The sequence below is a fragment of the Canis lupus genome, chromosome 19 (genome assembly GCF_011100685.1).
Source record: "Canis lupus familiaris isolate Mischka breed German Shepherd chromosome 19, alternate assembly UU_Cfam_GSD_1.0, whole genome shotgun sequence".
In the NCBI taxonomy this organism is placed as follows: domain Eukaryota; kingdom Metazoa; phylum Chordata; class Mammalia; order Carnivora; family Canidae; genus Canis; species Canis lupus.
In genome coordinates, this window is record NC_049240.1 from 30,138,500 (window position 1) to 30,155,353 (window position 16,854).

General features: G+C 40.4%; 1 protein-coding gene across 17 annotated transcripts in view; it reads left to right on the plus strand.

The window, feature by feature from the left end:
- Window positions 1-16,854, plus strand: part of CLASP1 (cytoplasmic linker associated protein 1) — a 267,247-nt gene that overhangs the window by 160,994 nt on the left and 89,399 nt on the right. For 7 of the 17 annotated variants that reach the window (XM_038564904.1, XM_038564901.1, XM_038564907.1 and 4 more), the window contains exons 16-19: window positions 2,295-2,372; window positions 4,166-4,333; window positions 4,859-4,908; window positions 5,762-5,932. In XM_038564904.1, coding sequence (XP_038420832.1) covers window positions 2,295-2,372; window positions 4,166-4,333; window positions 4,859-4,908; window positions 5,762-5,932 — 467 coding nt within the window. Of the gene's footprint in view, window positions 1-2,294; window positions 2,373-4,165; window positions 4,334-4,858; window positions 4,909-5,761; window positions 5,933-7,782; window positions 7,831-8,299; window positions 8,324-16,854 lie in introns of all 17 variants that reach the window. The other 10 variants (XM_038564898.1, XM_038564899.1, XM_038564902.1 and 7 more) reach the window with 3 other exon arrangements.

Below are 16,854 nucleotides of genomic sequence, written 5' to 3' on the forward strand. Positions count from 1 at the left end.
AACTATTGGGACTATATCAAAACTTGTTAGCAATGTTTTATGTGGATCTGCTCGGGGGGGAGACCTGGAACCAGGGCCTGGCTGGAGGGGATGTGTCCACAGGAGAAGCCAGGCATACTGTTAGCAAGCTAGATGGAAAGTATTGGCACTGAACTTGTTTCTGTAGGTGTCTGTGTGTCTGGGCAGGGAGATGGTATCCACCAGCTCCTTTGTTCCTGGAGAAGTCTCTCCAGGATTCCTGCCCCTTCTACTCATGCTCTGAAATCAGTGAAGAAAGCTCCTTCGTGTATACCACAGGTGTTTTTGGAAGTGCTGCTTTATTGCTGTATCTCCCGGGGGCTGTTTGTTGTGTTCTCTAAGGGTGGGGATTCAGTTTTAAAGTTCCAGGTGTTAAAGTCCCACTGATTCTAAGAACTCATGAAATTACGCCCCTCTGGTTTTCATGTGGGTTCCCTGTGCTGAGGTGCTTGGTATGAAGGTTTGGTCCTCTCCCCTCTGTGTGTTCCCAATGTCCTCCCTTTTGTAGAAAGCTCATGGGCTCATCTAGCTCCTGACCACATCTGTGCCCTTCCTTCCTTCTTCATTGTGGCCTCCTCTCTAGACTTAGCTGTGCAGAGTCCAGTCTGCCAATCTTCAAGTGGTGTTCTCGGCTATTTACACTGATGTGGGTGATACCTAGTTATACCTGTGGGAGGGGGTGAGTTTAGGGTCCTCTTCCTCTGCCACCTGTCCTGGAAGTACACCACAATGAACTCCCCTTGACTCTCCTTTTTTAAATTGAAGTTCGATTTACCAACATATAGTATAATACCCAGTACTCATCCCATCAAGTGCCCTCCTCAGTGCCTGTCACCCAGTTACCCCATCCCTCCACACCCTCCTCCCCTTCTTCAACCCTTTGTTCATTTCCCAGAGTTAGGCTCATTGTACTGCCTGACATCCCTGTCAGTTCCAACTAGGAAAAGGTTTCAAGTTGCTCTTGGTAGGCCGGGATTAACTCTTAGATCCTTCGAGGAGTTTTGCTCATCTCAGAGTTTTCTTTTTGATCCCCCTGTATCAGAAAGTTAGCATTTTTCTTTTTATTCAGGTTGGTGTTGGTATGTTTCACATCATCATGATAAAAGGTAGGATTATGGCAGCATGCTTGCAAAAGCACATCTATTAATTTTGATATTCATTCGTTGCCATTTTTAGTTCCTTTGAATTTGAGATGCTTGTTATTTGTGAGTTAAATTTGGAGAGAATAGATGATCCTGTTGTGCCACCCAGTTTTTATTGTTACGTATTGTGAGGAACTTCACAGCATCCTAATCATTTTATTAGTAGAATTCTAATGAAGTGCTTCTGGGAGTCCTGTTCATACTGCAGGGGTTGGAGAGGACACAAAGCTCTGCCTCTCAGGGTAAAATTTCATCTGCAAAACCTTGAATCTAGAAGAGAGTCATGCATTCTTTCGTCTCGGATATTGTACCCTCTCTATTTGTGATAGTTTTGGAATTTAGAGGTGTAAAATGGAGTGGGAGATTTAACGTGAAGATACGTGTGTGAAGAACTGAGATGTCGCCTTGTGTGTATTCATTCATTCCTTTCTTTGTTCAGCATCCCATCTACCACTTGGCAGGTACTTGCTAAACAGGAAGGAATGAGGCAAAGACTGAAGGGGCCATAAAATTAGTGACTACTCTGTTCTGGGAGACTCATTGCATCCTTATTTCTTTTCTTAAAAATCTGTTAAGTATTCAAAGAGATACTTTTAATAATTTCTTCTCAGCTAGGGCAGAACATAACTAAAGAGAATACATACCTGTTGATAAAATTGTGACACGATTTTATAAATTTGTTCACGTTACATAGTGGAACTTGAATAAAAACATTATGTTTAATTACAGAAATGTGATTCAGGTAGCTGTTTCAGTATTCTGATGATTATTACCTCATAATTTTCATAGAAACTAGTGCTAGCCATGGAAAAAGTAGGGTCTTGTTTTTTGGGTTCCTAAAAGGTTGAAAGGTGATGTGAGAAGAATCAGCCATTATTTTAAAAACTCAGGGTACTTAGGTGGGGGTAGCTGATGGAGGGTAGGGGGTGGGTCAGGACCGAGGTAGAAGTTAGGAGAATAGCACAGGGGGTATAAGGGAGTGCTCTGATTTCTCAGCTGTGTGTTGGTTGACTCACTGGACACAAAGGCTCTGGATTCCATGATGCTATTTTGAAGTTCTCACACCTGTTTTCATCCGCAGAAAACACCACATGTTAATAATGATTGTTACTGCTTTCTTTTCTGAATTCCTAGACATATATCAGTATTAGCCGAAACAATAAAGAAGGGAATACATGATGCAGATTCCGAAGCAAGGATAGAAGCCAGAAAGTAAGTGTTTATTGTACACCACTTGTTTTTCATGCACTGTTTTTAAATTTCAGGCATGTTGTTTAGATTGCCTTATTAAAAACTCATTAAGTTATACGAACATGTTTCATTAATTGTGACTTTGAAAACATGACCTCAAAAGGCCAGGTCTTGTTATTTCTTTATTTTTCTGTTAATTTCTTTATTTTCTGAGATTTCTTTATTTTTCTGCTGAGAAGATTGTTCAGGTGCCCAGGCCTAAAGAACTGATTGATAGCATTTGAATGTAAATAGGACTAAAGTCTACAGCAGAATGTTCATTTTTAAATTTATGAGAAATTATTACATGAATCAGAAAAGCGCTTGTATGTACACTCAGTGCATTTTCTTACTCATTAGGCTTTGTTAAAAGCCAGGTCATAATCCAAAGGTTTGATTCCCTGTGAAAAATCACAGTCCCAGGGATCCTTCCCATGTGATGACATCGCTGCCAGCTTTAGGTGTGAAGAAGTGTGAATGTGGTGAGGGGCAGATGAGTTGATGTGCTGCTGGCAATTACCACAGTGGTAACTTGCAGGTGCCACCCCACGTTTGTGGCAGTTTTGCCGTTAGGGCTGCTCATGCTCCAGTCACATAGCTGTGACCATGCATTCCATGCCTCCTGAAGAATAATTTTGTCATCGTGACTGTAAATACCAGGAGTCAAAGATGCTGAGACTTATTCTGTCTTGGGCAACGTGTAGATAAGCGCTATGAATTTGGCACCTGTAGTGGTTTTTCCTGTGCTTTCATAGCGACCAGCTCTTCTACTTGACACAAGTAGCCTCTCTTCCTACTCACCTGGACTATTCCTGTTTTACTTAGCTGCACTGATACCTTCTGATCAAGTCCCTGTTGCTCTTGGACTGCGATCTCGGTTAAATTCTATTCCCCTGGTTTCTGAGGTTTTCAGAGGACCTCATCGAAGCACTGAAGTGGTTACCACAGTCCCAGCTTGGGTAGTTCCTACCAAAATAAGTGACATAGCTGATAGTTGCTCACAACTCTTAGGAATGGATTCGTTAGTCATGTGCTTAAGCTGTTTTTATCCTTATATGTATTCTCCTGCTTCCCCATTTTTTCTGGTTCTTTAGTCGTGCTGCAAACAGGTTTCAAGTAGCTCGGAACCTCTTTGTGCCTCTGTTGTATATGTTATCTAAGGCAACTGTAAATACTTCAAATCGATGAGTGTCAAATCGCTTTTATAAAAGCTGCCACTGATGAGTCCCCTTCCATGTTCTGAGTCTACTTTTAGGTGTTTTAGCTCCCTCGTCCCGAAGGCTCCCCAGTCTCGTAAGTTCAGCCCTTTCATTTCCATTTTTTTAATTAATTAATTAATTAATTATTTATTTATTTTTAAAAGATTTTGTTTTTATTTATTTATGAGAGACACAGAGAGAGAGAGAGGCAGAGACTCAGGCAGAGGAAGAAGCAGGCTCCATGCAGGGAGCTCTGATCCCAGAGCTCTTGGATCACACCCTGAGCCAAAGGCAGATGTTCAGCCGCTGAGCCACCCAGGCGTCCCTCATTTCCATTTTATAAGTGAGACTGGGATACAGAGATGTCTGGTAGCTTGCCCAGTGTCAGAAAAGCCAGAAAGTTGTGTGCTGAGGATCTCTCCCAGGCCTCCTTAGACCCTCTCTCCCTTACCCTGTCCTGTTCCTAGTGGCAGTAAGCTGAGGGTTGCAGTCCTTGACTGTTCTGTGGTGGGCCGCAGAGCTCTGTGAGCCCCCCGTGCAGTCCTGGCTATACGACAAGCTTTGTGTCTCCCCTAGGTGCTACTGGGGTTTTCACAGTCACTTCAGCAGAGAAGCAGAGCACTTGTACCACACCCTCGAGTCATCCTACCAGAAAGCCCTACAGTCCCACCTAAAGAACTCGGACAGCATTGTGTCGCTGCCGCAGTCTGACCGCTCATCCTCGAGTTCTCAGGAGAGTCTGAAGTAAGCACTTCAGCTGTGATTTTCATTCGTGTGAGATTTTATGTTGGGAGTTTGCTATATGAGAACACAATCCCAGCTGGTTTTTTTTGGTTTATGGGCCTGTTTTAATCCCTTCTTACTTCAGATGGGGGCAGATCTCACCTGCTGCTAGGTGAGATACAGGGGGGAATGGTAAGGAATAGATGGCCTCGGTTTCTGAGAAAGTAAGTTGACTTAGAGACAGGTCTGGAGAGGGGGAAGGTGTTAGGAACTTGGACATAAATGTATTGTCTTCACTCTTGATTTCTAACTTCTGCCTTGAGTTATGACTTCTTCTTTGTACATTTGGAAGATAGGCCAATACATAATCCTAAAGCTTAGTCTGGAATCAAGGATTTGTAAGATTGTGGTCTTAGTTACCGGATACATTCTGAAAACTCTGAAATAAGTTCATCATCATCCTAGTTTCCTCTTGTAGACTGTACTGGTGTGAATGCAGATGAAGTGCATGTTTGATTATAATAAACACAATACTTTTATTTTCAGCCGGCCACTCTCTGCCAAAAGAAGTCCTACTGGAAGTACCACCTCTAGAGGTAAGACTGGCTGCTGTGGTGAAGGCAGTCTTGGGGAGGCCTCTGTTTCTGTGCTGCTCCCAGGGGCTGCTAAGTTGCTAGAAGCTGTTGACCTACTTTCAGCCCCCCCCTCCCCCCCCTCAGGTTTGCAGAACATGCTGCTCTGGGTACTGCAGCTGTGCCCAGTGGCAGAACTCCACTGCCCCAGGGGCCAAGGGCAATGAGGAACACACAACCAGGGTGCCTTAGGCAGGCAGAAGTGGAGCCCTGGGACCTTTCTACTCAAATAGTGCCTCTCCTTGGCTCTGGTCACTAGATAAGAGAATGAGGACAACTGGTGATGCTCTGAGGATGCTCTCAGTCAGAGATCAGACAGTAGAATGCTCCCTGGGAGCAGAAGGCATCAGAGTCAGGGCACATGCTTAGGCCACATTATGTAGAAACTGGACAGATCTGTGCACTTTTTCATTACCTAACTTCTCACATTCATCGGAAAGAGGGACCATTTCTTTGGCATTTATAGTCTTTGATTACAGGAAAACAGTGGAATGGGTATGTCTGGTTGTGGTCACTTCAGCATTGGCTAATCTTTGTCTTCAGCATGTCGTTGCTTATGCATGCCAACCTTTGTTAAAACCTAATAAGGAGGAGCACCTAGATGGTTAAGTATCCTAACTTGATCTTGGCTCAAGTCTCAGTCTCAGGGATGTGTATTTAAACCCTGTGTTGGGCTCCATGCTGGGCATGGAGCCTACTTTTTAATAAAAAAAGAAAAAGAAAAACAACTTGATAAGAAAAGCAAAACAAGTTTTAACAATGTATGTATACAATTCTAGCATAGTCCCTGCTGATGTTTCCACCTTTACTTCTCAAGCTTCTACAGTTAGTACCAAATCCGTGTCAACGACTGGATCCCTCCAGCGGTCTCGAAGTGATATTGATGTGAACGCAGCAGCCAGTGCCAAGTCCAAGGTGTCCTCAGCCTCGGGCACTACGCCTTTCAGCTCTGCAGCAGCCTTGCCTCCAGGGTCATATGCATCCTTAGGTAACCAGACTCCCTACCACCTTTCCCCCCAGTCCTGGTGTTCAAGATTATTCTTAGCCCTGCTCAGATTTATTTAGCAAATTCTAAAACACAATCATTGAGGAAATTCTCACTGTTACAGGGCTTATATTTATGTATAAATAGCTCAGTGCATTTACTGCTGATTACCAGCCACACACCCTTTGTTAAGTGTTCCCTTTCTCTGGAGCATCATCCTTTTTAGTGACAAGTAAGTACCTGGATGCTCACATGATGTGTCATATCCTTCTACTTCACTTCCCCCTTCATGGCAACCCAACCAGCACCTATGCTACCTCCCATATTGCCAAAGCTGGCTTTCCCCCCTTGTGACATCCGTGGGGGCAGGGTCAAAGGGTTTAGTGAGGGAATCACCAAAGAGTCATTGGTAGTTAGGTTTTCACAATTTGAAAATATTATTGGGGTGGCCAAGGTGCAGGATGGAGGGTCCCCAATAAGGGACATCTCGAGAAATGTGGCGGATATACTGGCCAGCATAACCATATTCCACAGAATAGTGTTGGTCTTCCATGGGTACCATGGAAGGAGAGTGTACTTACATAGTAGCCCAAAGAATTTTTTAAAATTATTTTTAAAAGAAGTCCTATCTGCCAGAATGGTTGGTCAGTTTCTCAGTTTTTCAGCAGACAGCTGAACAACCTGTATGTAAGGCTGATCTTACTTATTTCATCTTATTTTTGTTAGAGCAAAGTCGTTCAAGCCAAACTCTGGGGACTTTGCTGGATTTGTTTTATTTTGGATTTTATGGAAATTGAATACATATAATTTAAACTTCGCGGAACATTGAGACTGGATTGCTTATGTGGTTTACAAAGCAATTCCAAAGTCATTTCTGAAACTAATGTTCTGAGCATGGAAGCCCAATGAGAGATCACCAGGAGATTACTGGTCTGCCGTTGATTAGCTTGATGACCCTGACTGGGCCATGCAGTCCCTGAAGCTGTTTCTCTACCTAATTAGTTGTGATAAATGACACCCAGCTCAGACACATGCAGGGGATAAATGAAATGATATAAAAGTCTTTTGTAAACTCTTATCCTATAAGGTGAAAAAATGGATCGTGCCAGGAACATTACAAGATGAGAGGCATGTATTCTGGAATGTTTGTTAAGTCAGCCTTGTTTTCTCTAGGGAAATACCTCAAACACAGGTACCTTTTGATTGGAAAGAAACCCAATAAGTGTTCCCCCTTTCTTCCATTTTACTACTGTAACATCACACTGGAACGTTTATAACTTTAGGTTGGTATGTAGTCATCCAGTAAGGGGGAAGTCAGAATGACTCTGTCCCAGGGTGGAGTAGTAGCTCTGTTCATTTTAGGTCAGTTTTAAGTATGTACCCATGTTTCAATACATTTGACCCACCTTGAGTGTTTGTGATCAGTATTTGTTTCATTGCTTGAAAGCTTGAGTAAAAACCATTTTTTAGAGGACTCGGTAGTAGTCTTTGTTTTTCTGTGCATATTTGGGATATTTTAATATGGACCATGTAGATTTCCCTCAGTGCTAGGAAAAGCACTCAGGTCTTTTGGTCTGATGATACAGAATTGACCTCTTAAAACACTGAAGATAAATTTCAGCCCGGCATTAGTTCTTGAGGTGACAGGACTGGAATATTCCCATTCTCTCAGCATTTCCTGAGAGAGCATCTACCCCTACTTGCCTCATGTCCCAAACCACAATACAACAAAAAACCCTGGAAATTTAACGTAATCCTACTGAGAGGTTGTTACAATTACTGCTTAGGTTGGGCACATTACATCTGTGCAGAAGTGTAGCATTAAAGCTGATGATCCTTTTCCGAACTTCTAGAATCCAGACACGTGAGGGAAGATACGGAGTCCGTAGGCCTTGACGCAGGTACCCCGCTGTACAGCTTCTGCTGCGCACCATGTAGTTGGGATAGGCGTCATTGCTAGAGCTAGCTTCTCTTAGCTTCCTATTTGCCTCTGTTCTTCGGGTGATTCTTCAGTACTTTAGCTTCTGGTTTCTCCTCCTGTACGCTGCTGGTACTTGGTTCTAAGAAAACGAAACTCTGAAGAGGATGAGGGTTGGCTAAAACAAAAATCAACAGTGTACCAACAGAGGCCCTACCCTGGGTTGTCATGTTTCATTCTGTTTTCCAAAAGTGACATGACACTAGGCCAATTTTAATACAAGGCACACTTATTCGCTTCAGAATCTGCTTTGCTGTTGAACTTCTTTTTTAATTTTATTTTAAATTGTACTTTTGCTTTTTTAGTAGCTAATAACATTCTGCTTTTTAATTTTTTTACTGTTACTAACTGTTCCCTGTTATCCCTTCCCTTGTTTTTTAATTTGCTTAAAGATGGTACTTCCACTAAAGCAGAGGGTAAGCGGTTTGTTTCTGTGATTGAGGTGTGTCTCGCCTTCACTCGTCCTCTGTGCTCACTGAGTGTTGCCTGGCACCCAGTCGTCCCCACCAAGGTCCCTGCATGACACGTTGCATGTTCCCTCCACTCTTCTTCATTCTGTTTCCCCGGCTCTTTGGCTTCCCCTCTATCTGAGCTCCCCTCTCCTTCCTTGTTCTGTTGTGGTTCTGGTGAATTTGTCACTCACGTTCACCTGTGCTATACGAGGTTTCCGGTGCCCAGTCTACCTGGGGAGGAGCATTGCCAAGACATTGTGTGCTACTGTCCCCTGAGCTGCTTGTCTCAGATTTTAGTACTCCTGCGGCATCCCCTCCGGAGTCCTCGTTCCCTTCTCTTTTTTTCTCTTTACTTTTTGTGCTTCTGTGGGCTTCTCAGGATTTGCCATTTCCTGTTTTGAAAAATCAATTCATTATTTAGATGAGAGGCTGGTAACGGTTTTCTACCAGGTAATTTATAGAAATGTTAAACGACACTTTTCTCTTTCCTAAGATGCTGCTGAATCATGCAATGTCATTTCTGTTTGTATCACGGGCATATACCCCATTCATTCGTTGACCATTCTTGCACTCACCAGCCATGTATTAAATGCCTTCCATGTGCCTTGTTCTGCGCTACATGCAGGATCTAGCCTGGTGAAAGAAACCCACGCCTCCTGGTCCACTTTGGTTTCTTTTGATGCCATTCTCCAGTAGTTCTTCCTGATTTTGCATTATATTTTTGACATTTTGACCTAACCATTTCAGTCTGTACAGGTCTTTGATGAGTACATGCTAGATGAGACCAGCCCTTTGCACAGTCTATAGCTGTAAAGTAGGATAATGCCTCAAATAATTGAAACTTAGGGAACCTCATCTTCTTAAGATAGTGGCTTAGACTCACCAACCCTCAGCCTAATGATTAACAATTAGGAGCTACTAGTTTACTTTCATACGTTATTTGGCCATTCTAAAAGGCTAGCCTGCAAAGTGGACTGGTTCTATCTATATGTGCAGTTCACAGTACTTTTAATCAATATACAACTTCCTTGGGGACTCATAAAGGAAAAATTAGGAATAGAATTTTTTTTTAGCAAAGAGCATAGTCCCAAGGTCAGTGTTCTTCAAAGTGAACCTCATCATAAGAATTACCTACAGCTTGCTAAAGGAGCAGAGCCCTGGGTTAGGATGGAGCAATAGAATCTGAATTTTCAACAAGCCCCACAGGTGGTTCTTCCGGTTGGACAAGTGTGAGAAGTGAAAAGTTGCCCAAATGAAAAATGGACAAGAAGCCTATGTCACGATGAGGACCTCCTTCATGAGAGCAGCAGACTCCTGGGGCTGGGTGTGATTTTTTGCATTTCTAGCTGATAATAAGTAATTGTATGTTTCTCCTTCCCAAAGAAACCATCATACATATTTGCTCAGCTTACATGGAAGAGGAGTAGAGAGCAGAATTCCAAAATGTAGATGGAATGGGAAATGAAGATGTTCCAAGGGACATTGTGTTTTTTTTTTTTTTTTTTCAGATGCTCTCGTGTCATATATCTGTGTGACAGACTTGAAATCAGCCTGCTATTCTACCCAGCGCTAGGAATTTTTCACTTTTTTTTTCTTTTTATTAGTTTTCTTTTTCCTGATGCAGAGCAAGGTCAGAGAATTGCCTACTCAGTTATTGTGCCCAAGGCCAAGAGGAGTCTCTTTCTGATTCTTCCAGTAGGGAAAGTGGGAGAATGAGTTGGGGCCCTTCGTTGTATAGGGTTCAGAATCCAATGGAAGCCAGCCTTAGTGAGGGGAGCCGGTGTGCCTTGTTCTCTGTGTCCCAGGGCTGTGCAGGCTCTTGAGGACTGGACGTCAGACTATCAGGCCTTGAGTGCCCACAAGAGGGAAAGGACATGGTCCTGGGGGACCATATACTCTTTTACATCTAGGAGACCCTGGCTGTGAAGCAGTGAAACCTAGTGGTGGTGCTCAGAAACTCTGCACACGGTTCTTAGGTAAAGGCAGAAAGTATCACAACCTGGAGTAAATGTCGGGCTTGTCCTGAGTTTCCAGTTTGAATTTTTGTAAACCTTTTGGGCCTTTTAAAAATTTGTTAATAAGCCTATGAAATACTTTTCCTGTCTAGCTCCTGAGACAAGAAGAGGCAGGTGCTTTCATCAGTAGGAGACAAAGATAAGACTTGGAATCAATAGTTGGATGCTCTAAAGTAAAAATTCAGACAATGCATTTGAATTCTGGCCTAGTGTAGGAATGGAGAAAATACATCTCCTTTGGGAGTTTCTTTATCATACCCATCAAGTAGCCTTTCTCACATTTACAACTAGTCAGAAAATACTTTTTGTGAAGAACCAACAGAAACTCATCCTTTGGAAACAAGTTTATTTCCAGGTTATCTTTGATTAATTTGGGGAATTTTTGAAGGAAGCATTTATATAATTGATTCTGCTGCTTGTGGGAAAGTCTATGATGAGATGCTGCAGCTGTGACAAATGAATGCACTCTCATCTAATGGTTGGGTTTGGTGTGTGTGTGTGGGGGGGGTTGTTTTGTTTTTTTGTCTTTTTGTTTTTGTGTGTGTGTGTTTTTAAGAGCTACTATGGTTTAGGAAATGCCTCATTCAGATTCTTTCTTGGAACACATAATTTTAAATGCAGGGTTCCTGGGCTTGAATGACCCGTGGGAGCTGACGACTTACTGACCATTTCAGAGAATAAATGATCATACGTTATTAAGTCAAAGGCTTAATGGACTTGGACTGAATGTAGGAAAAAAAAACCCTGCCTTAACTTTTCATGATTTTTAAGATTACAAATTAAAAACCATGTAGTCTTGTCTGCTCTTCAGGAAAAGGAACTTAGATTTTATTTTAGTTCAGTTTTATTGGGAAATAAAATATTTGGTATTATTGAATATTTATCCAAGAACTCTGAATTTTAAGTGATTAGCTTTTTTACACAGTGAAAATATATGTGTCTGTATGTTGGAGTAAAAGTACTAAGGTTCTTTCAGTTTTGTCTTTAAAAAACACAAGAAAAGTTGTTCCTTTGGGGGAATGGTACTTGCAGGTAACATAATTTATAAGTGGTCAACTTCCCAAATTTTGATTTTATCAAAAATGCTGCGTATGAGTAGAGTTTGCTTTAGTTGTGCCCCGAAGCCATGAGTTTATAAAGCAAATATATATGCCAAAAGGCCCAGTGTGATGAGTGGTGATTTATCTACAAGAACTTTTAATTTTTATAACCTCTAAATTAAGAATTGCCTGAAATTTTGAAGCATAAGGGGGACAGAAACTCTAGTGATATGAGGCTGTCTGATAAGTGATTTCTTAAATTACCTTGGACCAAATGTAGGAAAACCATGGCTGCAAGTTAAACTGGCTGCACAGGTTTCATTTCCCATTTTGAGGGCTCTTCTGAAAGAATGGCATTGTGTTTGAAAGATATTCTTCAGCAGCTCTTTTAAAAAGCTACTCGATATTGGTTGTTCTGCCTTTATTCTATGAAAGTCAAAGGCTGCTCTCTTCCAATTCTTTGTTTGCTTCTGGGTGTAGCCCCTTCTTTGGGTAGGTCCATTCTTGTCCATCTCCAGAATTATTTTTTTTCTGTTGGATAGTTCTCTGATACTGCTTATTTCTATTTCTCTTACTTATGCTTTTTTCTTTCATGTCTGCATTTCATCTTCTGACATAACACAGTATGAATGTCAGTTAATAACAGTCATATTGTAGAACTAAGAATATTTTTATTCTTTGTTCCATTTATTGAATATATTTTGTTTTTCTTAAAGACCGTGGAGTATTTTATATCATCTCTTTAGAACGTAAATAGGCACTCAGAGTAATATCACTAAATTAACAAACTGAAAACCAACCAACCAACCTTCTCCTTATATAAGAAATCTTTATCTGAGTACAACACAACAGAGGCCCTTTTAACTCCCCAAAATTGATTTTAAGGGTGCCCTGAGGTCTTAGCGATTCATGGGGATCCCCGTGGCGACAAGAAACAAGCCCTTATGCTCTTCCCAGGTGAGAGGTAAGATTGACAATTGAGCCAGCATTGTAAAGGGGACAAGGAACAAAAACCTCTTTATCTTCAGGTTAATATGGTATCTCTTGACTTTCTCCTATCTAGAGGAAAAAACCAGTCTCCCCTTATTTGTAACTGAGTGCACTTCTGGCGTAAGTTATGGTTTCAGTTCTCATTGTCTGTAGCATCTGGGAACTCCAGCCTGATGAATTCAAGTGGTATGTGTTTGTAGCCTCCAAGGGTGCTGGACAGGAGCAGTGAACTTCTGCAGAGGAGTACACCCAAATCGGGTCCAAGATTCCCAGAGATTAAAACATACCACATGTGAGCTCATAAGCCATAATTACCTCTATAATGAGGGAGAAGTGGCAGGCGAAAAGAATACAAACATTTTAATCCTTCAAGACTTAAGGATCTTTTATGTAACATGAAATATATAATTGCAGTTAAATGTCTAAGAGAAGTGAGAAACTTGCATTTTTAGCAACATGTAGAATTCAGCAGTCTGAATGATCCTCCTCATTGAGAAACATATCACTGATCTAAGATGAAAACAGTGAACCCACACATCTCCAGATCTAAGCAGAAACAAGAACCCTAGTAAGTGAGGGTTTAAAAGCTGGTTTTTACCTTGAGGTTTTTGGATGAATGTCAGAGATGTTGAGCATTCCCTGTGACGGATATGTGGGACATGGAGGACGAGTAAAGTGGAGCCCACCCAGGACCTGATCATCACTGATAAAAAGGAAGTTAACTTCACTAAACTGAAGAGGATGAGAGGAAATTTTACCCATTTCTTAATCTTGATACTGGGTAAAGGGGGTAAGCAATCTTCCCTGAGAATTTGCAGTCATAAATTGCATCTTCATGCAGTTTTTGAATCAGAATTGACACTTTTCGTCTGAGAACCCAACAGATGAAACACCTGAATAGATAAATCATATTAAAGTGGCTTGTGGATCACTTGTGTCTAAGGACACTAGCAGAAACAAACATAAATCCTCATTGGAAGAATACCACTTCAATCTGCATCTTAAAGAATTCCTATAAAGTTCCAAGAAAAGGAATCCTTTCATTTTCTTAATATTTAAAGAAATAAATTTGCAAAGACAAGCGAAGGAGTAAGAGACTATAAAGAATGACCAAGTCGATTTTAAAGAACAAATGGATCTTTTAGAAATGAAAATATAATAGATGATTAAAATTAACAACTCACTGTGTAATTTAAGCAACAGAATTGTTGTAGCTAAAGAGAGAATTCATGAATTCAAGACAGGAAAGTACTGTCTAGAGTACAGTGTGTGTAGAAGAGTAGAGTTGTGAAAGACAAAGAAAGTTACATGGAAAATAGTGAAGACATTTAATGAAGAGAGAATGGGGCATGGACAGTATTTGAAGAGGTGATGGCTGAAAAGTCTCCAGAATTGATGAAAGGTACTAGACCACAGACTCAAATAACCCAGCAAGTCCCAAGCAAGACAGAAGGACAAATGGTAAAATAGTAGAACACCACAGATTGAAAAAGAAGGTATTAGAAGCAGCGAGAGGGGCAAAGAGACTACCCATGAAGGAAAGCCAGAGTTTACATCCAAATAAAATTGGGGAAATCTGGATAAGATGGATGGAGCTATTAACATCCATGTCTTGCTTCTGATTTTGCACTGCAGGTTTAGAAGATGGGAGGGAATCTGGGTAAAGAGCACAAGGACTCCCTCTGTGTTCCATCTTACAGCTGCAGTAGAATCTACAATTATCTCAAAATTAAAAGTTTAACTTAAAAAGACAGTGATTTTGGGGTGCCTGGGTAGCTCAGTTGGTTAAGTGTCTGCCTTCGGCCCGGGTCATGATCCCAGGATCCTGGGATTGAGCCTCCACATCTGGCTCCCTGCTCAGCGGGGAACCTGCCTTTCCCTCTCTCACCCTCCCTCCCCCTGCTTGGGTTCTTTCTCTCTCTCTCTCTCTCTGTCAAATAAATAAATAAAATCTTTAATAAAAAAGATTTTAAAACTCCCATCTCCCCAAAAGTATGATCTAATTGAAGTTGTGTTTTTAATATGTTACTTTAATTAATGAGACCATTATCTTAAAACACAGTTAAGCATAGCCTTAAAAAATTAAGACAAGGAAGCAACAGAGGCTAAAAGACAAATAAGTGTGATTAAGATGGTAAGAATAAGCTTATATGAACTACACTTTCCAGTTAAAATAGAAAGATTATTAGACTTGATTGTTTTTAAAGATCCAGCTATGTGATATTTAAAGGGACAAATTAAAATAAAAATCTGCAGATAGAGTAAAAGACAAAAGGATAAGAAATACATAGTAAAGGAAAGCTATGGAAGACCTATTAATAACAGGCAAAAATTAAGCCAAAACCTTAGAGATAAAGAGGATTGCTATATAATAAAAATTAGTAGAGAAGTCGAGGTCACTCAGTGGTTGAGCATCTGACTTCAGCTCAGGTTGGGATCCTCAGGTCTTGGAATGGAGTGTCACATCCAGCTCCTTGTGAAGAGCCTGCTTCTCTAAGCCTCTGCCCCCCCGCCCCCCCCCCATCTCATGAATAAATAAATAAAAATCTTAAAAAAATAAAAATATAAAGTAGCTCTTTTCCTTCAAGCAATATAAAGTTGCTTGAAGCTCAGCACTATCATGAATGACACAGTAACTATCCAGATTGAGAAGTTCATGACCAACTGACTATTTCAGCGGAAACAGAGGGTCATTGATATTCTTTATCTCAGAAAGGCAACTCAGAAATTTGGGGAAAACTAGACAAAATGTACAAGACCACACCAGATGTCATCTTTGTATTTGGATTTAGAACCCATTTTGGTGGTGGCATGACAGTGGGCTTTGGCAGTATTTATGATTCCTTGGATTATGCAAAAAAAAAAAAAATGAACCCAAACATAGACTTGCAAGACATGGCCTATATGAGAAGAAAAAGGCATAAAGAAAATAGAAAAGGAACACAACAGAATGAAGAAAGTCAAGGACTGCAAAAACCAGTGTTGGTACTGGCAAAAAAGAAGTGAGCTGAAGATTGGGCAACTCTAGTAGTAAGAATTCTGCAGGGATTTTATCTGTGGTGATTGTGCAGATTTTTCATGAGAAGATTAATAAACTTTTATGTGTTTGGATGTTTGAAAAAATATATATTTTGTGTGTGTGTGTGTATATATATATACTTCTAAATAGGGAATACGTTCATGTAGTTCAAAACTCAGAAAATAGAAGGAGGTACACAATTAGTAGTTTCCTTCCCATCTTTTCATTTGCCTAGCTATCACTTCTTTCCCTTTGTCTTCAGTCTTACAACTTTTAGTTTCATTTCTATCAAGAGTTTCTTGGCATATAGGAGCAATTTAAAAGTATTTTCTCCCCTTCTGAAAACATAAAAGATAGCATATTTATACACTACATCTTGATTATTTTCACTTAATGTATCATAAGATCTTTCCATATTAGCTTAGAGGATGTCCTTATTCTTGATTACCATTGTACTGCATTCCGCTACGTGGAAACTAACCAGCCAGTCCCATATTGATAGACCTTGGAATTATTTCCAGAGTTTTGCTATTATAAGCATTGCTATCATGAATAATCTCTAATATATGTCACTTTGCATGGGTGCAAGTATATTAGTAGAATAAACTACCTAAAGTGGAATTGGTGGAATAAAAAGTGTGTGCATTTGTAATTGTGGTAGACCTTGCCAAACAGCTTTCTATAAGGGCTGTACTAATTTCCACTCTCAGCAGCAATGAATAAGAGTGCCTCCTCTTTCCCTACGTGAGAATGTTAGCACATTCTTAGCTTTTTTTCTTATTGACTGAGGCTGAATAATATTTCATACACTCAAGAACCATTTCTATTTTCTGTTAACTACCTTTTCCTAGCTCTTGTCCATTCTTTATTGCATTGTGATAGTGGTGTGCTGGGGCTGTCTTGAACTATTTCATGACAGCCAGTTGTTAGATTTTCAGACTTTATGTAATCTAGTTGATTTCATGTCAGTAGCCTGAAATTGGCCATAGTGAGAATATTTACACCAGGGAAATTAGAAAACACAAATCTGCAGGAACCCTTCCCCACTGCCCATTGTTAAACATTTACCAGCACACTACTGTTTGGTGGACTTACTGATTCCTAGAAACCTTTTATATGTTGTAGAAATTAGCCCTTTGTGATATGAGTTGCAAATAATTTTTCCCAATTTGTCATTTTCTTTAACTTGCTCATAGTTTTCTTCTTGTCATGCTGAGATTTTATTTAAAAAAATTAAGTAATCAGATTTATCAGTCTTCTAATGGCTTTTCATTTTAATCACAACCAGAATGGACTTTCCCACTACAAGTTACAAGGGATTTCTCCTGTGTTTTATTTTAAAACTTGTATGATTTCATGTTTTACTTTTTAATCTTAGGTTCATTTGCTGCTTTTCTTGGTATAAAGTGTGAAGTACAGATCCAAATTATT